General features: G+C 31.7%; 3 protein-coding genes across 4 annotated transcripts; all 3 read left to right on the forward strand.

Moving 5' to 3' along the window:
• The first annotated feature begins 1809 nt into the window (after window positions 1-1809).
• LOC101495793 (uncharacterized) lies at window positions 1810-4324 on the forward strand. The gene is made up of 2 exons (XM_004500759.4): window positions 1810-1961; window positions 2986-4324. Exons 1-2 carry the CDS (start codon window positions 1920-1922, stop codon window positions 4147-4149), a joined length of 1206 nt encoding a protein of 401 aa, XP_004500816.1. The 5' UTR covers window positions 1810-1919; the 3' UTR covers window positions 4150-4324.
• A 787-nt stretch (window positions 4325-5111) lies between these two features.
• LOC101505888 (proline-rich receptor-like protein kinase PERK15) lies at window positions 5112-8477 on the forward strand. Of its 2 annotated transcripts, XM_012715967.3 has the most exons (9): window positions 5112-5380; window positions 5533-6182; window positions 6272-6757; window positions 6843-6929; window positions 7061-7131; window positions 7223-7299; window positions 7409-7553; window positions 7663-7824; window positions 7923-8477. In XM_012715967.3, exons 2-9 carry the CDS (start codon window positions 5600-5602, stop codon window positions 8241-8243), a joined length of 1932 nt encoding a protein of 643 aa, XP_012571421.1. In that variant the 5' UTR covers window positions 5112-5380; window positions 5533-5599; the 3' UTR covers window positions 8244-8477. The 2 variants fall into 2 exon arrangements, with proteins under 2 accessions (XP_012571421.1, XP_073224683.1); XM_073368582.1 differs by lacking the exon at window positions 5112-5380 and having other exon boundaries at window positions 5439-6182.
• A 3572-nt stretch (window positions 8478-12049) lies between these two features.
• Window positions 12050-20202, forward strand: LOC101495461 (coatomer subunit gamma-like). Its single transcript, XM_004500758.4, has 18 exons — window positions 12050-12316; window positions 12635-12732; window positions 12838-12888; window positions 12987-13100; window positions 13215-13415; window positions 13508-13609; window positions 14831-14938; window positions 15014-15247; window positions 15435-15685; window positions 15790-15961; window positions 16062-16217; window positions 16333-16383; window positions 16687-16827; window positions 16893-17090; window positions 17192-17323; window positions 17405-17578; window positions 17763-18002; window positions 19652-20202. The coding sequence occupies exons 1-18, from the start codon at window positions 12271-12273 to the stop codon at window positions 19844-19846; spliced, it is 2664 nt and encodes an 887-aa protein (XP_004500815.1). The 5' UTR covers window positions 12050-12270; the 3' UTR covers window positions 19847-20202.
• The last annotated feature ends 1347 nt before the right edge of the window (window positions 20203-21549 follow it).

Genomic DNA, 21549 nt, shown 5'->3' on the forward strand with positions numbered 1-21549 from the left:
TTGTATACTTATTTTTAATAAAAAAAAAAGTATACAAACTCCAATAAAAATACAAATTTAAATAATTATTCTAAACAAATTTAACCGAAACAATATTTAAATAACAACTAAAATAAGTATACAAATTATTCTAATATTTAAATTAATATTCTCATTGATGTGCTACTATTGATTCGCATTTTTCTCTATTTGTCGGTTCACTTTTTTGTAATGTTTATTTGACGTTAATGAAAAAATAAATAAAGTTTTTGTATATTACAGGGATAAAATCCAAACAAACATTTTTCACGAACTAAAACTGAAAACTGTTATATTTACAGAACGTTAAAGACCAAAAGTAAATTTTTATGATATTAGAGAGATGAAATTCAAACAAATTTTTTTACAAAGATTAAAACTAAAAAATATTATATTTATAGAGAAAAAATATTTAAACCATAACTATATACCTTATATTGAATTTTTTTTAATATTAATTAAAATTATTTTAGACTCAGATAAATAGAATTTAGTAAATCATCTTTTTTCTATAAGTATCCATTTAGTTGTGAGAGAAATTTATAAAATATATTTTTCTATATTTACTCAAGTATTTAATCATTATATAATACTACTGTTATAAGAATGATATGGTCTTGTTGTTGCTCGAGTGTTTTTGTTCTTTGGGTTTTTTCTACATGGCCGTGGGTTCAAATATAAGGATTGATGTTTATCCGTCTGTTATCCGTTTAATATTACATAAAATTACGAGGATAAATTGAATTTAAAATTTAATGTGATACATGTATTTTCAAATTTTATTTATGCAATTTTTATCAACATCGCTCTTTTTTTTTTTTCCTTATTCAGAGTTTTGCAAAAGACCCCAACATCTCCAAATATAAGAGTACATATTTTTTAATACGAAAGTTATTTAGCTTAATATTTATTTATTTTTTGGTATAATTAGACATGGTAATGAAGTAGGGTAAGGACGAATTTCGTCTCATCCACTCCTACAACCGATTAATTAGAGAAAATTCACATTCACCTCCATTTCATAGTGGACTTAAATTTAAGCTTTCATCTTTGTTCATAGCGGTGTTCGGGTTTTCTCGTCCGCACGTGCACCCACTCATATATATAAATTTATAAATTATACTTATTATAATTAATATAATAAAATAATAATTATTAGACAAATAATAAAAAAGTTATAAAGATAATATTATAATTTTTAATATTAAAAAAAATATATTAAGTATATTCAATACGTACATGTATTTAAATTTTAAAATTTGAAATAACATTATTTGCGGGACAAGTTCGAGTGGAGGTGCGGGGTGGATATCACCATCCCCAAATCCCTCTACTAAGAATATTAATTTTAGGAAAAATATGCACGCGCACTCAATTAAATATAGTTTTCCCTGTCAAAATCAAACGGATTGAGTGAGGAATAGTAGGTACAGATTTTATTGTCTTCCCTAAATATAATATTCTTCTAAAACTGTATAATTAAAACGTGAGCAATCCTTTCAAAATTAAAACGTCGGCGATTAATAGTGGTTAATTTAACATAGATTTAATAGAATTTGACGATTCTAAATTGAAAAAGTGAGGAAGTAAATGGATAAATTATTAATATTATAATAATATATAATTAGTCATATGTATATAAAATAATAATAATAAATTTAATAATCAATAATTATTACTGTTCACTTTATTTTTTAAAATAAATTATCATTTTAATGACTAAATCATGGTTCCGTCTTCAATAATTGTCTAAAGTGGTACTGGTACTATACATAATAGACACACGTGGTCACGTGATATCTCTCGTCGACGTTACTATAAATAGGTGGTTAACTAAGTTATATGAATCATTCATACAAACATTAATCAGATATAGCGAGGCTTTGATTTGATTCTTAAAGATGAGACCTGCTCTCGCTTTTTTTCCTCTTTTGCTTTTCTCAGTAAGTTTTACTTTTCGTGTTTCCATTAGTAGTACTACTCTAATTGTACTTCCAAAAAAAATATTAGCACCTTCTAATATATTACACTTAATTACACGATTAATTGACGGTTTGTTTAAGATTAAAAAAAGCTACTCTATTCGTCCCATCATCGATTTTGTAAAAATAATTATTTCAATATGAATGATAGTTTTAATATTCAATGTAATATTATGATTATTTTTTCAATTATATATTTTTAATAATGTTACATGTATTATTCTTAATTTATTGTCAAATTTAATATTTATCTTTTTATCACTTGACTAAATTAAATTATTGAATTTCTTTACTATTCGTCTTAATCTTTATTGTTTTACTTTATTTTGATACATACTTTTTTTATATAATTATTTTGATATATATTTATTGTTTACTTGTCGGTAACTAAAAACATTTTTTTAATTACATCGTACTAAAATCATAAAATAATTAGAGATATTTAATAAATAAATTATTTATAAAGCCAAAATGTTGAATGTATAGGGACAATGAGATTTGTTGACAGATTCTATTTTTAATAGATATTGAAAAATCACAATTCTTGCATGTATTAAATATAAGGTCTCAAAAGTATTTATGGAAAGATCACTCATCTTCTAAACTTGATTGATTTTATAAGAATTAGTTAACTCAATATAAAAATATAATATAGTATCAAAGTCTATTGGTTGAGCCACTTACCATCTATATATACATGCATTAAGTCTGATAATGTTCGGTGTAGAGGATGTATTAAAAAGAACTCAAACCTCACGTACATTAAAGATATGGTCTCAAAATTATTTATAGAGACGTCTATCACTGTATAAATTAGTTTTGTAAGAATGATGTATCGTTAAAACAATATACTTTACTTAAAGATAATTACTAGCAACACGCTTTTTAACACACATTCTCTTTGATTATTTTAAAAGAAAATATGTCAACCGAGCATTACTTTTTTCTCTGTCTTATTAATTTTTCTTTTTGGTTTTTGGAAAAGTTTGTAGCAATGGTAGAATCAAGAAAAGATCCAGCAGAATACTGGAAAATGGTCATGAAAGATAAAGATATGCCAGAAGCAATTCAAGGACTCCTTAACACGAACTCTAAAAAGGGTCTAAAACATTGTGATGAGAAACTTGTGAAAGACACACAAGTCATCGTAGAAGAGAAGGTGTATATAGAGGATCTTGAACCAAGACCTAACATTTCAGCATATGAGGGCAATGACGTTGACAATAAGGAAAAGAAGAAAGACATCAAAGATTTTGAACCAAAATCCAATATTTCAGCCTATGAAGACAACGTCATTGATTATAACGAAAAGAAGGAAGACATTAAAGATTTTGAACCGAGACCCAACATTTCAGCTTATGGAGACAATGAAATTGATTCTAGTGAAAAGAAGGAATCCGTTAAAGATTTTGAACCAAGACCCAATATTTCAGCTTATGATAACAACGACATTGATGTTAAGGAAAAAAAGGAAGCCCTTGAGGATTTTGAACCAAGACCCAACCTTTCAGCTTATGGAGACAATGAAATTGATTCTAGTGAAAAGAAGGAATCCGTTAAAGATTTTGAACCAAGACCCAATATTTCAGCTTATGATAACAACGACATTGATGTTAAGGAAAAAAAGGAAGCCCTTGAGGATTTTGAACCAAGACCCAACCTTTCAGCTTATGGAGACAATGAAATTGATTCTAGTGAAAAGAAGGAATCCGTTAAAGATTTTGAACCAAGACCCAATATTTCAGCTTATGATAACAACGACATTGATGTTAAGGAAAAAAAGGAAGCCCTTGAGGATTTTGAACCAAGACCCAACCTTTCAGCTTATGGAGACAATGAAATTGATTTTAAGGAAAAGAAGGAAACCCTTGAGGATTTTGAACCAAGACCCAATATTTCAGCTTATGGAGATAATGAAATTGATTTTAAGGAAAAGAAGGAAGCCTTTGAAGATTTTGAACCAAGACCCAATATTTCAACTTATGGAGACAATGGAATTGGTTCAAAAAAAAAGAAAGAAGTCGTTAAAGATTTTGTATCAAGACCCAATATTTCAACTTATGAAAACAACAATATTGATGATGAAATAAATGAAAAGTTCAAGGTGGATTTTGAACCTAGGCCAAGTGCCACTAAATATGATGCATAAATGTAATAATGAAATAGAATGCAACTTCAATCTATGATGTGACATATTTATTTAAATAAGTTGTTGCAGCCGCATGTTCAATGATTGCTAATATGTATGATGTATTAATTAAGTTTTTAGGATAATTGTACTCATAACTCATGTGAGGTTAAAATATTTGTATTATGTAATTTAATTGTTGTCGTGTTCTAATTAGTGATAATAACTAAATTTCATACCTAAAAGACAATTGAAAAATTAACGGGAAAAAAATGTTAATCGCATTGAACACACATTTGAAAAATTTAACAACATCGAAAAAGTCAACATTTTAAAGATGAGGTTTATGTGTGTACCTATAAAAAGTTGGATATTTATATAAAAAGTGGGATATTTTTATGTTTGTTTAGGGAGTGGACATCATTTTTAATATAAAAAAACGGATATTAGAAAAATCACATTTCCCCCCACTTTTCTCTCTTTCTTTTTAATTTAGCATATATGACTCTAGACTTTAAATTTTTCGTTACATAGCACAAGTGAGAAATACTTTAAATATTTACCTAATTTATTTATTTTTTATTTTTTTATTTTTATGTTAAAACATTATAAGATATAATTTAAATATTTATTTTAAAAAGTTTGTAAATGTACCAAAGATAAGAGAAGTATAAAATAAATTTATGAATTATAATATAATAATTTTTATGTAGTGTTATTCTCTCATTGTTATTAGATAATGATCGTGGTTTTTTATTTTATTTAGAATTATATTATTATTTTTTTAATTGCTATTTAAATTTGTGTGTTTTTTTTAAACAAGTTATTCGGATAAAGTAAAAGAATGAATGTAAGATATTCATATAATGTAGTTGTCAGTGTTAATCAACCAGCCAAAACCCACGATATATACTTTTAATTCGAACCTTATGATCGACGGGTGACATGGTGCAACGCATAAATAGGATGCATATTTCGTTTTAACAAACAGATCCCCAACAAATAAACAGCGATAATTTGATTAAAATTGTTGAGTAAATATTTTAGCTTAGATTTGACAACGATGTGTAATATTAACATTAACAACTGACAGAGAGAAAAGAAAACCATAGCTAGTTAAAAATAGAAATTGGTGCTTTGTAAGAGATGAGTTGGAAAGAAAAACAACACGGTTTCTTGGTGAAACTATTACCATGCATAGTCATCTCTTTCTTTTCAGAAAATTCTCTTGCAACTTCGCTCTCAGCCTCAGGTAACATAACATGATTAACCCCTATTCAATCATATCTTTCTCTCTCAATGAAAAAAAATAAACATCAACATTATTATTATGTACAAAAAAATGTACTTGAAAATAAGAAAACAGAGGGTATTATTAATATTATTATGTTTTTTTTACTTCAGGTTTTAAGATACACGATCGGGGTTAATATTTGAGGGAGGGTTAGACTTCTCCAGGTCATTAATTATAATGGCTTCAAATTCAGATGCCAATTCTCCAACACCATCTCCACCCGATTCATCTCCGCCACCGCCACCAGCCGGCGATAATTCATCGCCACCGCCACCGCCACCGACCGGCGATAATTCATCGCCGCCACCACCACCACCACCGAACGGTGATAATTCATCGCCGCCGCCGCCGCCAGCCGGCGATAATTCATCGCAGCCGCCACCACCACCGACAGGTGATAATTCATCGCCGCCACCACCATCAACACCGACTGGCGATAATTCATCGCCGCCGCCGCCATCACCCCCTCCACCGGCCTCATCACCTCCGCCGCCGCCTCCTCCTCCAAACCGACAAGTATTTTCTCCTCCTCCTCCGCCGTCACATCATCGGTTGTTGCCACCAACGTCATCAAGTTGGAATAACAACCACAGTAGACATGAAGATAGTGGAAACCAATTGAGCGCGGCAGCTATAATAGGAATTGTAGGTGGAGTTGGGTTATTGCTCCTTGTCATTATCATACTCTGCATTGTTTGTTCAATAAAGAAGAAGAAGAAATCACAAAGTCCCATTCATTACTACCCCAACCAACCTGGCGGTAAATATATTATAAATCCCCTAATTCATTTTATTTAAAATTAAATAATATTTTTTGGGATAATGAGTATTTAAAATGTCTAATTGCAGCTCGAAATCAATATGTGGAACACATTGTTAATATGCCAGCAGCACCTCCAGGTGGAGGTTGGGGTCCAGCACCTTTACCTCCTCAATGGGTGGGCAGTGACTTAAGCAGCTCTAGTTACTCTGGGCCCCATGGTCCAGTATTACCACCACCACACCCAACAGTAGCACTTGGATTCACCCAAAACTCTTTCACACATGACGACTTATCAGTAGCCACTGGTGGGTTTGCACAACGAAACTTGTTGGGTCAAGGTGGGTATGGATATGTATATAAAGGTGTTCTCCCTAATGGTAAGGAAATTGCTGTCAAGAGTCTCAAATCCACTGGTGGACAAGGTGACAGAGAATTCCAAGCTGAGGTTGATATTATCAGTCGTGTCCATCATCGATATCTTGTCTCACTTGTTGGTTGTTGCATTTCTGATACTAAGAAGCTTCTCGTTTATGAATTTGTTCCCAACAAGACACTTTATTATCACCTTCATGGTCAGCTACCTAACTATACAATTTTATTTGATACTTAATATCATAAATCATATCATATATATTTTATTATATATAACGTTTGCAGGGAAAGGTCGACCTGTGATGGATTGGGGCACAAGGCTTAAAATTGCAATTGGATCTGCCAAAGGACTTTCTTATTTACATGAGGATTGTAAGTTATATGCTTATAATCTAATTCTCATAAATAACTATATAACAGACTTTTTTTTCCTTTTTTTTTTGTGCTTTAGTTGATTAAGGATGAAAATATCATTAATAATTTGTTGAAACAATAATCTGCAGGTCACCCTCGAATCATTCACAGAGACATAAAGTGTGCAAACATTTTACTTGAAAACAACTTTGAAGCCAAAGTATGTATATGATTCAATATATGTTTGTTAATTGTATGTATATGATTCCTCGATTCTTCTTGGGTAATTATTAGAAATTCTATCTATTCAGGTGTCAGATTTTGGATTGGCAAAGTTTACTCAAGACAACAACACTCATGTTTCTACTCGTGTCATGGGAACATTTGGGTAATTAATTACCAATTATATTTATTGTTTATTTATGTGTAGTGCAAATATTCCACCAATTGAATTCTAATTAATTTCTAAACAATTACATGTGTGTGTATTAATTCAGGTATATGGCTCCTGAGTATGCTTCGAGCGGTAAGCTAACCGATAAATCCGATGTCTTCTCGTACGGTATTATGCTTTTGGAGCTTATAACCGGACGACGACCGCTTGGTACCCGCGGTGATTATGAAGACAATTTGGTTGATTGGGTATATATACACATAACATTTAATATTTCAACATTGTTTTGTTTCACTTATGAATATATTATATAATGTTCGGTTGTTTAATTTAATTAATGTGTCTATGAAAATGCAGGCTAGACCACTTTGTACAAAAGCATTGGAAAATGAAACATTTGAAGGATTGGTAGATCCACGTTTAGAGGACAATTATGATAAACAGGAGATAGCACGTATGGTAGCTTGTGCTGCTGCTAGTGTTAGACACTCAGCAAGAAGGCGTCCAAGAATGAGTCAGGTATATATATGGAACCTTATGTTATGTAAGGCATGTTGATAATTAGTTATAAGCTAACAAAAATATGAATGTGATGATGATTTATGTCAATTAAATAGATTGTTCGGGTACTGGAGGGAGATGCAGTACTAGAAGTCCTTAATCAGGATGGAGTGAAACCTGGAGAGAGTGCTTTGTATAGTAGCATAAGTGGAGATTATGATGCAGGGGCATATAGTGCTGACATGAAAAAGTTCAGGAAACTAGCATTGGACAGTGGTGTTGCAAGTAGTGAGTTTGGTGGAACGAGTGAGTATGGTCTTAACCTTTCCATTTCAAGTAGTGAACAATCTTCAGCTGAATATAGCATGAAGATTGGAACTGGAATTGGAAGTCGGATGAACACTCCTGAGAAGCAAGCTTCTTCTAATGTGATGTAATCCAACTTAATTTGTGAATTGTCTAGCTAACAAAAGTAAATGTTGAACATCTAACCACACAATTTTAACTCAAGCCACGGGAGGGAGTAATTTGCACAGCAATATCACAGAGAAAGACATGACACATATATTCTTTTATGACTTTTTGTATGATTCATTGATTATACGGTACACAGTTCCTGTAACAATATCTTTATTCAAAGGAGGCAAATGGTAAAAATTAAAAAAGTTCAATTCAATTGAGAACATCAAATTATAAATATTATGTTTCTATGCGAAAAACTGATTATGATAAAGACAAGTCGGACCGATAATTATTTTAACTAGAAAAATCTCTTAAATAATTTGTCTTTAATTTATTAATCACTTGAATTTAATATTTGTTTTCATCTAACCACTATGACCAACAAAGATGTGACATCTAAATTTTGAGATTTTGAAAATTTAAATTTAATCACTTGAATTTAATATTTGTTTTCATCTAACCACTATGACCAACAAGGATGTGACATCTAAATTTTGAGATTTTGAAAATCAATGAATGTTTTTGTGAGATATTTTAAAACATAAAACATTGAATCTCATTATTATTTTAAAAAATGTGTATATAATTTTTCAAATTATGTTTTTGAATTTTTTTTTTGTTTTGACTTAAATGCATTTTTTACTATTCTATTTTGTCAAAAATATCCCTTTAATTCCTTATTTTTAACATCAAATTTTTGATTTCACAATTTTTTTATTAGTTGGCACTCTCACGTGACACTTCAAACACATTTTTACTTGAATAAAAAATTATGTATCATTATTGTTGTATTTAATTTTATTTATATATTGAAATATTTAAAATAATATATATATATTAAATAATATTAAAAAAATATTAAATTTAAATATTTAAAATAAAATAAAGAAAATTTAAAATATATTATATAAATATTTTAAATTATTAAAAATAGTTAAATAAATTTTAAATATTTTAATATATAAATAAAAATAATAATGTCTAAATGTCAAGTGATTAATGAAAATTTCACATCTTTAAAATGACGAGTCACCATAAAAATCTCAAGCATTAATAAATAAATGAATAAAACAATCAATTTTAAAGTGAGAAGATTAAAATTTTATTTTAAATAAAATAGGAGAATTAAAAGTATATTTAAATATAATATTTTTAAATTTTAATTTTTGTTTGTGTTTATCTGTGGGAAGTATGTTGGTCCATTTGGCCACGAATTATGCGGTGCAAATTTGTACTTAAAGGTTGGATCATTTATGTTGCAAATTTGTCTGACCTTTTTCTAAAAAAATTAAAAAATTCTCCTATTTAAACAAGATTCTAAATGTGCTCAAGAAAACTTAACCTTTAGACTTTATAGAACACAAAGTTACTCTTTAAATCATTTAATGTATATGATGATCTAGCCAGTTATCTATTTTTTTTTATACTTTCATATTGTTATTTGATTTTCTTATTTCAAAGTTTGAAATTGAGACTCTACCATAATGAATACATACATGGAATTGTATTCCCTTGTATATGTTCACCAAAAACACAATCGGTTAGTTTTGAATTTTAGATGATCGAATATTTTACTTTTATCAATTTTAAGTTTTACTTTGAATACCAGTTAAATCTTAATGCAACGATTTTGATCAGAGCATATAATTGTGACTATGTTGATGACTAAATCTTGTTCCTTGATAGCACATTACACAAGCTCAATTTACATACAATGAATGAGTTCAAATATAACACGACTCATTAGATAGTAAAAATAATACGAAAATTATTGAAAAATTTGCTTTTTTTTTTTTAACGTACAATTCATCCTCTCAAAATATTACTAAATCAAATTGAATAAATTTCATTATAGACTAAAATAATCTAGAAAATCAACTATAATCTTCTTAGGGAATATTTTTTAAAAGAGGGATATAAAATTTATCTTATTTGTCTGCGTTTATTTATAAATTTTTGCAGTTAATATCAAGCAACTTGCGACATATTGTTGAGATTCAAATAAAATAATGTTTCGTCAAAATAAATTATCTTTCAGAGACAAACTATTTTAATAAAGTCTCAACGCAAATAAAAAGATATTTGTAGGAACATAAAGATGTCAAGTTTTGAAAAAAAGATGTTGGAAATTTTTTGACAAATTCCTCCAACAACACAAGATAAGTCTTATTTGTCGAACATGAACTTGCTCGAATATTATTCCAATACCATTTATCGACTACATTAACCTGCAAATGAATATTATTCGAAACAACTCTAAACTCCTCCACTAAGTTATTCTCCCATGTAAACAGACCACCACCATTATGGGTCGAAATAAGTTAGGTCGTTCGTCTAAGGTCTATGGTCTACCTACTTAAAGTCTCGTTTGACCTAATTTGTTTAATAAAAATGTTTGGTTCATACTTTTTTCTAAAGCATATTAATTTAAATATGTAAGACCCAGACTTATAAAAAAAATCTATTAGACTTGATAGGTCGGTATATATATATATATATATTGAGTAAAAAAAAAGTATAGTTTTATTAATTTTTTTTATGTTTATTATTTTATTAGTTTCCCTTATATATAAAGGCATAATTTAGTCTATTTAAAAAAATATATAAAATATACTATTTAAATGTTTTAATGTGAAATAGACTTTCAGACTAGATCAAGTTTTAAAAATGTCAGATCAAACCAAAAAAGAAAAAAAAAATCTATGATAGACCATATGTCAGACTCAGACATAAAAAGAATTAATTGTAAGTCAACACAAAACATTTCAAAGTTCGACATATTCTATTCTCACCCCTATCTACCATCTCCATCCGGGAGCACCCTTCATATGCAATAAGTTTAACATCACATATAGATATTTATTTTGTTGCACAAACAAATTAAACAACTTTATGAACTTCTCACATAAGACTCCACCTACCAACCACTTATCCTTTCAAAACATAGTAGTACTCTCATTTCAATAACTTTAAACAACTTTATATCAAAGTAATCTACTTCAAAACCTATTCTTCTCACAACAATATCCTTCCATCAAATTGACCCTATTACAAGATCTTCCTCAACTCCATCGTTCACCACACCATATTTATTGTCCAACACCTTAACCTAAGATCATACAATACTATTTTAAATCTCTAACACTATTTATTCAATCCAACTATGTTAAAAGCTTTCAAATCTCTTACACCTGAGCCTCCATTCTCGTAAGGCAAATTGTTGTGATCTCAAGCCACATTATCAATGTATTCTTCATTTTGGCTCTTGTGTGTGCCCTCGTGATATTGTCCTTAATAAAATACATATTAATAGATAAAAAAAAAGTGTTAGTGTTATTTAAAGCTACCTTTAATCTCAATTTTGAAATGTGAAACATTTTTTGTGTATGGAAACAAAAGTGATTACTCCATCCATCGCATTTTAAATGTCTCATTTAGATTGTGCTCAATTTTTAAGAAAATAATTAATTAAGTTGATTTCAACAATAAAATAAGTTTTATTTACTTATATCTTTATTAATTACAATTAATAAAAAAATTTGATTACTTAAGATTGTATTAGTGTTGTAAAATATCATAATTTTAAGACTTTAAAAAATGAGAAATAAGAGACTTATTATGATTCATAAATAGTTATTTGAGTAAAAAAATGGTATATACTTAGACCGGAGCACATTATTTTCTCATAAATTTATATTATAAAAAAATTAAATTAAACACTATAAATATAAATATATAAATAACAATTACAATTAGAAAAAGTAACAATCCTTTTCGTGAAAAAAAAATGTAATAATCTTAAATTTCCTTAGTAGTCGATGCCTTACCCGATCTACGTCCTGGAATACAAAGCACTGATGATCTGATAACCCGTTAGTTGAAAGTTGAAACAACATTCTCCTTCTTCTTCCTCTCTCGGAGCACTCATTTATTACATTTATCAAAATAATTAAAATAAAGTCGAGTGGTGCATTCACAGATCCCATAGATTCAGTTACGGTTATGGCTCAGCAGCTCGTGAAGAAGGACGATGACCGCGACGATGAAGGTTCACTTCTTTTCTTTCCATTTCTTTATTCGATCTGCTTTCTATCATCTTCTCCATTATCATTTCCCTTTTTATCGCTTTCCAATCTTCAATCAATCCGTTTCGGTTCCAGATCCATGTTCCATTCCCAATTCCTAATGCACTAGCAGATCATTGGATTCAATTTTGTGTTCTTCAATTTGATTTCGATTCCTTGTTCATCTTGCCACATAATTCACAATGTAGATAATTGAATGAATCAGTTTTCAGTGATGATTTGATAGTGTAGATCTTTTAGCTTTGTCACGTTTGTTAATTGTGATTTTGGTTGTTGAACAGCTGAGTACTCCCCTTTCATGGGGATTGAAAAGGGAGCGGTTCTTCAGGAGGCAAGGGTTTTTAATGATCCACAACTAGATGCTAGGAGATGTTCACAGGTTTTTTTTAATCATGAACTTTTTATTTTCGCTTTTTGTTTTTCTGTAAATTATTCAGGAGTTTAATTTTGATGTTGTCTTTATTTTGTTATCTCATTTTTCTAGGTTATTACAAAGCTCCTATACCTGCTGAATCAGGGAGAGACATTTACAAAGGTTTTGAGAGATATGATAAATCTTCATGTTTATTTCTGGTTTGACTTTGTAGAATTGTTATGTTATAGTCATTATGAATCCTTTTTTATTATTGCTAGACCGAAGCCACAGAAGTTTTCTTTGCTGTGACTAAGCTTTTCCAGTCTAGAGATATGGGATTAAGGAGAATGGTTTACCTGATGATAAAGGAGATCTCTCCCTCTGCAGACGAGGTTACATGTTCTTATGCAAAATTAATTGTTTGTTAGATTTATAAGTATGGTATTTGATTCAGTGTCATATATAAACTTAGATTGTGACTGTTCTATTTCTTTGATCTTGTAAAGGTTATTATTGTCACAAGCTCTCTTATGAAGGACATGAATAGCAAGATTGATATGTATAGGGCAAATGCCATTCGGGTGTTGTGTCGTATCACAGACGGAACCCTCCTTGCCCAAATTGAGCGGTATTTGAAACAAGCAATTGTAGATAAGAACCCTGTTGTTGCAAGTGCTGCCTTAGTTAGTGGCATTCATCTACTCCAGGTAATACTAATTTGTATTTGTAAATCTATATATTTTGCACGTCCCAGTTCCCATGTATGCCACACACTTATCTTGTGCCCCCCTCTTTACAGACAAATCCTGAAATTGTCAAAAGGTGGAGCAATGAGGTTCAGGAAGCTGTTCAATCGAGAGCAGCTCTTGTACAGTTTCATGCTCTGGGTTTGCTACACCAGGTATGCTGCATGATTGGTTTGGTTACTTTGTCATTATATATCATTCACTGTACTTCTTCTTTTATCACAGCTAAATATCACGAATGATGAATGTTTAGAACGAGCTAGTCATGATTCTACTATTACAGCTTCTGCCATTTAAGTACATTTCTTTAAGATGCGTTTAATTTCTATCTGAGCTTAATTGGATGCTGAATTTGAGTAATAAAAAGAGAAATCAAAACATCTTGAAATTCATTATTCACCTGCAGAAGTTGTTAGTTGTTTGTTTCATTTTTGGTCTGTGTATGGGATCACACCGTTGTTTACCGCAGTTGCTATCTCTCCATCCTATCGGCCACAAACACCCCATGATCAAGGGACAAGAGGAGGGCAAGCTAGGTCTATAAATAGGCAGTACGGACACCAAGAGAGACACCCGACTTCTTAGACTTGCAAACATAGAGACTTTTAAATGATCTTGTATACTCTTTTCTTCTGTATTCAAATGATATTGCTTTGAGCTTAGTCAAACATTCTTAGTCCAATAAAAATTGCATTACAGATAGAGTTGATGTAGCACCCATTGTAGAAAATATGGTTGGATCTCGACTTAGGTGGTTTGGGCATGTGTGGAGGAGACCTATAGATCCCATAGAAAGGAGAGTGGATCAAATAGAGGGCGACCTAATTGTTAGATGTAGAGGAAGACTAGAAAAACTATAGACGAAACTGTTAAGAAAGATTTAGAGGTTAATGGTTTTGCTATAGACATGGTTTATGATAGAACGTTAAAACATCGTTTTGTTCTATGTAGCCGACCCCACCTAGTGAGATATGGCTTGGTTGCCGGGTTCTTATCTTCAACTCAAGCAGGAATTTATAAGTGGCTGCTTCTTATACTACCATGAAAAGTTTTCGAGGTAGAGAAAGTTGATATTTGTATTGTTGTTGGAGTTGGAAAAGTTTTTAACTCTTACTTACATTGATTGTCATTGCTGTAAACTTTGGCATCATCAAAGATCTTTACACGTCTTGTGGAATTACTAATTATCTTGTAGAGTTCCAGTTTGAGCTGAACCATGATGGAAAAACTCTATTACTTAAAATCCTTCTATAAATATTTTACTGCACGTTATTTAAATTGTGCCTTCTCAAAGGCCTACTTTATTTTTTATCACACAAAACATAAGTATAAATTCTAAAGAGAGTATGTGTTATTTGGTGATTTCAACATTGCAGATACGACAGAATGATCGGCTAGCTGTTAGCAAGCTGGTTACCAGCTTAACAAAGGGAACTGTTCGCTCACCTTTAGCCCAGTGCCTGTTGATTCGTTACACAAGTCAGGTACATTTTACTTTCATGCAAATCTTGTTGCAATGATATTTTTTGCTTAGTCTTTACCATCTGTCATATTTACAGGTTATCCGCGAGTCAGGAAATAATACACAGTCAGGAGACCGCCCCTTCTATGATTATCTTGAGAGTTGCCTCCGTCATAAGTCAGAGATGGTGATTTTTGAAGCTGCCAGGGCTATTACAGAGCTCAATGGTGTAACAAGCCGAGAATTAACTCCAGCAATTACTGTTCTTCAGCTATTCTTAAGTTCTTCTAAGCCAGTTTTAAGATTTGCTGCTGTCCGCACCTTGAACAAGGTAAGCCTTCTTCAATTACTCAAATTTTAGCAGAAGTATTTTTTAATAGGCCTCTCAAGCCTCGTCAGTCCTCCCCACAGAATAAGTATTTTTTTTTCTATGATTTGGACGAGTTGATATAAAATCAAGATTTCAGGAGTTCCCAAATATTTTCATAATTTTGAGTGCGGCTTTTGAAATTTTGCAGGTAGCAATGACACACCCAACATCAGTCACTAACTGCAACATTGATATGGAAAGTTTAATTTCTGACCAGAACAGAAGCATTGCCACACTTGCTATTACTACACTTTTGAAGACAGGAAATGAATCGAGTGTAGATCGTCTGATGAAACAGATTACAAATTTCATGTCTGATATCGCTGATGAGTTCAAAATTGTTGTTGTGGAAGCAATAAGATCATTGTGCCAGAAGTTCCCATTGAAATATCGATCTCTGTATGTGTGCTGTACTATATTATTCGTCTCCCCAAATTTTATATCTTGCATAATCTTTTTTCCTTAATGATTGATAATTTATTTGCTTGTGCTCTTGTTTTCAGGATGAACTTCCTGAGTAACATTCTTAGGGAAGAAGGTGGTTTTGAGTACAAGAAGGCAATCGTAGATTCAATTGTGATTCTCATCAGAGAAATCCCTGATGCAAAGGAAACTGGGTTGCTTCATCTCTGTGAGTTCATTGAAGATTGTGAGTTCACTTATCTGTCTACACAGGTATCTCTTTTAGGCTGTCCTTCATGATTCACAATTTGTTCATTTTTCTTCTGGAATTATACTTTTTGTTGTTAACCAATTTGTTCCCCTCGAACCATAGATACTGCACTTCCTGGGAATTGAAGGACCAAAAACATCAGACCCCAGCAGATATATTCGTTTCATTTATAATCGAGTACATCTTGAGAATGCAACAGTTAGGGCTGGTGCTGTGAGCACACTGGCAAAATTTGGTGCTGCAGTTGATGAATTAAAGGTTTCCTTTCTTTTGTTTAGTATTTTGTTCTTAGTGATTTTATCTAATTTTTATACTACTTTTGGGGAAAATATTGGTGCTAACATAATTTAAAATCTCAACTTCACTCTTTCAGCCACGCATATTTGTTCTGCTAAGGCGATGTCTTTTTGACAGTGATGATGAGGTGAATATTTTTTTCCTTTTTTATACGGTATCTTATGAGATACAGTACTTGTGTATGTTTTTTACTTGTCATATTTAGGATTTGTAGCTTATATATTATATATGATTATTTGTAGCTTTGAATTGTTTACTTTAAATCTTTCTATAATATATGCATATTTGTCTACAAAACTATTAACTATTTAAAACTTAAAAATATGGATGAGATCTCCCTCCTCACCCTCACCCTAAAGAAGATGATTTTCTATTTCTTGATGTGTGTAAGGTTGTTAACTGCTTTATTTTATGTTTGATTTATTTGCAGGTCCGTGATAGAGCAACCCTTTATCTAAACACACTTGGAGGTGATGGTTCTGTTGTTGAGACTGATAAAGCTGTAAAGGACTTCCTATTTGGGCCATTTGATATCCCACTTGTCAATCTGGAAACTAGTTTGAAAAATTATGTAAGTCTTGGTATTTTTCTTGCATTCGTTTAGTACATTATCTCATGTGTTTGATATGATTACAGGAGCCTTCAGAAGAGGCTTTTGACATTGACTCTGTGCCCAAGGAAGTCAAATCACAGTCACTTGCAGAGAAGAAAGCCCCTGGTAAAAAGCCAACTGGTTTGGGTGCTCCTCCAAGTGGTCCCCCATCAACTGCTGATGCATACCAGAAGATTCTTTCGTCCATTCCAGAGTTTGCTAACTTTGGGAACCTTTTTAAGGTTCATACACTAGATTTTTCTTTCACAATTCTATATATATTCTATTTGTTTCTTTAATGCCTCACATGATATACGTTTGTTGATGTTAAATTTCTTACCAGTCCTCAGCACCTGTGGAGCTCACGGAAGCTGAGACAGAATATGCAGTTAACGTTGTTAAACACATTTTTGATAGGCATGTTGTGTTCCAGTACAACTGCACAAACACAATACCAGAGCAATTATTAGAAAATGTAATGACTAACATAGATACTTCAAATTTCATATAACAATCCACATCTAGGACTTGTTTGTAATCATCTTTCCTTGTACAGGTTATCGTAATTGTGGATTCTTCAGAAGCAGATGAATTTGCAGAGGTGTTCTCCAAGCCTCTAAAGTCTCTTCCTTATGATTCACCTGGGCAGATTTTTGTGGCATTTGAAAAGCCTGAGGGAGCGCCAACACTTGGAAAGTTTTCTAATGTTCTGAAATTTATTGTTAGAGAGGTACTTGTCCCCTTTATTTATGTGAAGCTTTTGGGTTTTTTATTATTTGATCCAGTCCCAATATGTATCATGATTAAGTGCATATTTCAAGCGTGAAGCTTGTTTTTATTTCCTACATTTATGGAATTTGTGAAACCTATAATATATTTTTAGAAAATCTCAGCACAAATTGGATCTTCTTCAGGTTGATCCGACCACTGGTGAGGCTGAAGATGATGGTGTTGAAGATGAATACCAGTTGGAGGATCTGGAGATTGTTTCAGCAGATTACACATTGAAAGTGGCAGTATCTAATTTCAGGAATGCGTGGGAAAGTATGGGCCCTGATTGTGAGCGAGTGGATGAGTATGGTCTTGGTCCCAGGGAGAGCTTGGCTGAAGCTGTAAATACCGTCATCAACCTTCTTGGCTTGCAGCCTTGTGAGGTAAGCCATTGATGTTACCTGCTGCTTTTTTAACTCTTTGTTGAGACCATTTTATTTAGCATTTATGTCTTTGTGTAAAATGATTGCATGGAGTTTTGAATCCACGTTCTCTTGTTAATTACCCAAATGCCATCACCATTAACAAACTTATTTCATTAAACTGATTATGAACAGTCGAGGTGATCGTGCAATTTTTACTGTAACATACTTGCTATAATTGAACAATTCCGCGTGTTATATGTTGCTAAAAGACTAATATAATATTACTTTGTATCACATTAGTATTACAGATTCGTTTTCCATGAAGGACTTAGTAGAGAGCATAAACCAAAAGTGGGTTTTCTCAGACACAATTTTAGGTTTAATATTAAGAAATGATACTAATGTAGTTGGTTGATATAAAGACTTCAACAGTCTTTAGTTCAAAAGAGGGGAGGGGAGGGAAGGGGAAATAACCCTCCCTTTTTTGGTTTGTAAGGGGAGGGGAGGTAAAATAAAACTATTTTATTATTATTATAACTTTATAATGGTACTTTTTTTTAAATGCCCTGTTCTACCAGTGTAATACAAAGAGCCTCTGACAGTTGTGCTTATTTGCTCGTTCCCATTTTATCCGAAACAACATACAAACTGAACGATATAGTAGTTTGCAAATTAAGATTATAGTGCCATAATTTAAAAGTATATAGACAAGTAAAGAACATTAAAATTACGTCTCCTTATTCAATGTGTATGAACAAGTTTTAAAAGTTGGTGAGGGTAAACTCGTGCCTTATTCAATGTGTATGGAACAAGTTTTAAAAGTTGGTGAGCTGAACTCGTTGTACATGTTACCTGTTAGTTGTTTGCATGTGTTGATTTTGTTGCTTGCATGACAAATACATCAGTCAGCAACATTTACATGCACAAGATGTAGCCAAGAGACCGGATGCAGGAACTATAATAAATGAACCCAAGAAAGGAATGAGAGGCTGCCTGTTCGGTATACTTCTAGGGCCTGACATTTCCAACCTCTAGACACAAGGAAGCCCTTGTGTGCATACACATTTGAGCAGCATTTTTGTGCTACACACACATGGACACGTGCACAGAGAACCTACGTTGAAAGAGATTCATAGGTACTGTTGTAATAAGAGACTTTTTACTTGGCACACAAAGATCCAAATAAGTGCACAGAGAACCTACATTGAAAGAGATTCATAGGTACTGTTGTAACAAGAGACTTTTTACTTGGCACACAAAGATCCAACTAAGTGCACGTGAGTTTGATATTTCTATTATCTAACCTAGAGGCAAACACAATTGGTGAACATATATAGATTAATACTAGTAATGCATTTATTCAACCAATAAGTTGAACTTTATGGCGTTGCCAAACCCCAGCCACAAGGTTTTCCATGCATGCATGTAAAACGCTGCTGTATTAGTAGAGAACCTAAATTAGAAGAGATTCCTTAGTGGTTCTTTAATTCATTGGTACTACGATCAAGCCAAGTGTAACTGTGATGTCAAATCTTATATGACTCCATGAGAACCTAAGAAATTTTCAAATGAGAAAAGGATGGTATCTTTTATTGGTGTCTACTTTCAGTTATTCACTGTTATTTTCTGGAAGGTAATATCTTAACTTTTATTTGTGGGCTGTGCAGGGTACAGAGGTTGTTCCACCCAATTCAAGATCACACACATGTTTATTGTCGGGTGTATACATAGGTAATGTAAAGGTGCTTGTGCGGTTGTCTTTTGGACTTGATGGTCCAAAAGATGTTGCAATGAAACTGACTGTCAGATCCGACGATGAAACTGTCAGCGATGCCATTCATGAGATTGTAGCTAGCGGATAATCTTTTAAGTAGATAAATTTTGACTCAATGTGGTCCCTGTTTTTGTTAATGAGATTGGAGTTAAGCAGGCACATAGATAGATGTGTGTAAAGAAATACAAAACTTAAATTGTTGGGATCAGTACGCATTTGTTTGTCCCCTCACTGCATTCTTGGTAGACTAGCAATGATACTGGAAGTATAATGTTGTGCCAATTGGAGTATACTTTCTCATGATTATACTTCATTTTTCCATGTAGGTTATTGTAATATGAATTTTGAGGATTTTCCTTGACCAATATTTGTTTCACCAATGAATTGGATATTTGTTGAAACAGCAATTGTTTGTTTAGTAGTACAAAAGACAAGGTTCTTATACTACTTGAGCCTCTTGAAATTTACTCTTTTCATATGAGGATGACATTACATGTTCGGTCACCGTAAAAAGTTTTATATTGTCAGCACATTTCAATAATTCATAAATATGACTTTAGAGGTATTTATGGTAAAAGTTAAATATTTTTAATAATTTTGATTGACTAATTGGATAAAAACTCTTTATATTGGTCGTATATATGAATTAAATCCATAAATATACAATAAAAATAAGATTTATTATGTGTAAAGGATTGCTTGCAAAAAAAATACTATTTTATTTATCATTCAACCTTAAGATTATTAGTGCATGTAATTAATCCACCCCATCTTCGTTTTGTATAAAAAATAAGTAATTTATCTGCTGTTTTTCTACCTAGACTAGATTGGTTGGTTGGATTGTCCAACAATTCTAAAATCCACAAAATTTAGGCAACTGTATTGCATGATCTTGGCAACAACAAAAAAAATTGACAAAAGAAGTTCTTGATTAAAATAAACTGCATGAAATTGTTATGGTTTGAACCGGAATGTAATAAAAAAAATAATTTGATTCAATTAAAGTGAGAAGCAAACTTATACCCAACAAAAAAGTGAGAAGCAAACTTATGGCCATTGATTGAAAAAACAGCTGTCCATATTATAAAATACACATGCATGTATTATAAACCAATAAGTTGAAATCACAACCCTTGACTTTTGAATAAGTGGTTATTGTGATTCAGCACTTTACCCTCCAAAAGTGTATCCGTAACTTAAGCCAAGTCATATGTAATGCAACAATATTTTGTTAAACGAGTTTGAGTTTAAAACTCACTCCTAAAAGTTGGCTCAAATGATTGAAGTGTTCAAACGCATGTACATTTAATAGTTCAAGAATCTTATCAACGTGCAACTCGAATACTAACTTTAATTGGTTCAACTCCTATTATAATAAGGAGCTTTATCCATCTTTTTCTTCTTAATTGACAAAAAATGAAATAAATGCGAGTTTTTTTATACGTACGCTGTATATAATTGTCTACATTTATACTGTTTGAAAAAGTTTCAAATTCAGATATGCACTAGTATAATTGTCTAGATATGCACGAGTATTAAAATTCTAGATAGAGAACTTTGTCGCTTAAGTGGTTCTTTCTAGCTTTGAGAAAACGTTCAATTGAATGTTACTGCAGTGGATGATATCTCTCTTCTTTTATGGTTATTAGTGTAGTATGTATTCACCGATCTTCTCCTTTTTAATGGAAGGTAAGGGACACAACAAGCATCTCCAAAAAGGGAGATATTAATAAACTCAAGCATCACAAAATGCCTAAGGACAAATCAAACTTACTAAGCTATCCGCAACTT

This window comes from Cicer arietinum, chromosome 5 (assembly GCF_000331145.2).
Source record: "Cicer arietinum cultivar CDC Frontier isolate Library 1 chromosome 5, Cicar.CDCFrontier_v2.0, whole genome shotgun sequence".
NCBI classification, from domain to species: domain Eukaryota; kingdom Viridiplantae; phylum Streptophyta; class Magnoliopsida; order Fabales; family Fabaceae; genus Cicer; species Cicer arietinum.

Bases quoted from the DNA above. Each gene is read 5' to 3' on its own strand.
- LOC101495461 (XM_004500758.4), top strand. From the start codon at position 12,271: ATGGCTCAGCAGCTCGTGAAGAAGGACGATGACCGCGACGATGAAG. The intron at 16,828-16,892 runs GTAAGTCTTGGT...ATATGATTACAG, and splicing joins AAACTAGTTTGAAAAATTAT to GAGCCTTCAGAAGAGGCTTT. The intron at 17,579-17,762 runs GTACTTGTCCCC...GATCTTCTTCAG, and splicing joins TGAAATTTATTGTTAGAGAG to GTTGATCCGACCACTGGTGA.
- LOC101505888 (XM_012715967.3), top strand. From the start codon at position 5,600: ATGGCTTCAAATTCAGATGCCAATTCTCCAACACCATCTCCACCCGAT. The intron at 7,300-7,408 runs GTAATTAATTAC...GTATTAATTCAG, and splicing joins CGTGTCATGGGAACATTTGG to GTATATGGCTCCTGAGTATG. The intron at 7,554-7,662 runs GTATATATACAC...ATGAAAATGCAG, and splicing joins AAGACAATTTGGTTGATTGG to GCTAGACCACTTTGTACAAA.
- LOC101495793 (XM_004500759.4), top strand. From the start codon at position 1,920: ATGAGACCTGCTCTCGCTTTTTTTCCTCTTTTGCTTTTCTCA. The intron at 1,962-2,985 runs GTAAGTTTTACT...TTTTTGGAAAAG, and splicing joins TTCCTCTTTTGCTTTTCTCA to TTTGTAGCAATGGTAGAATC.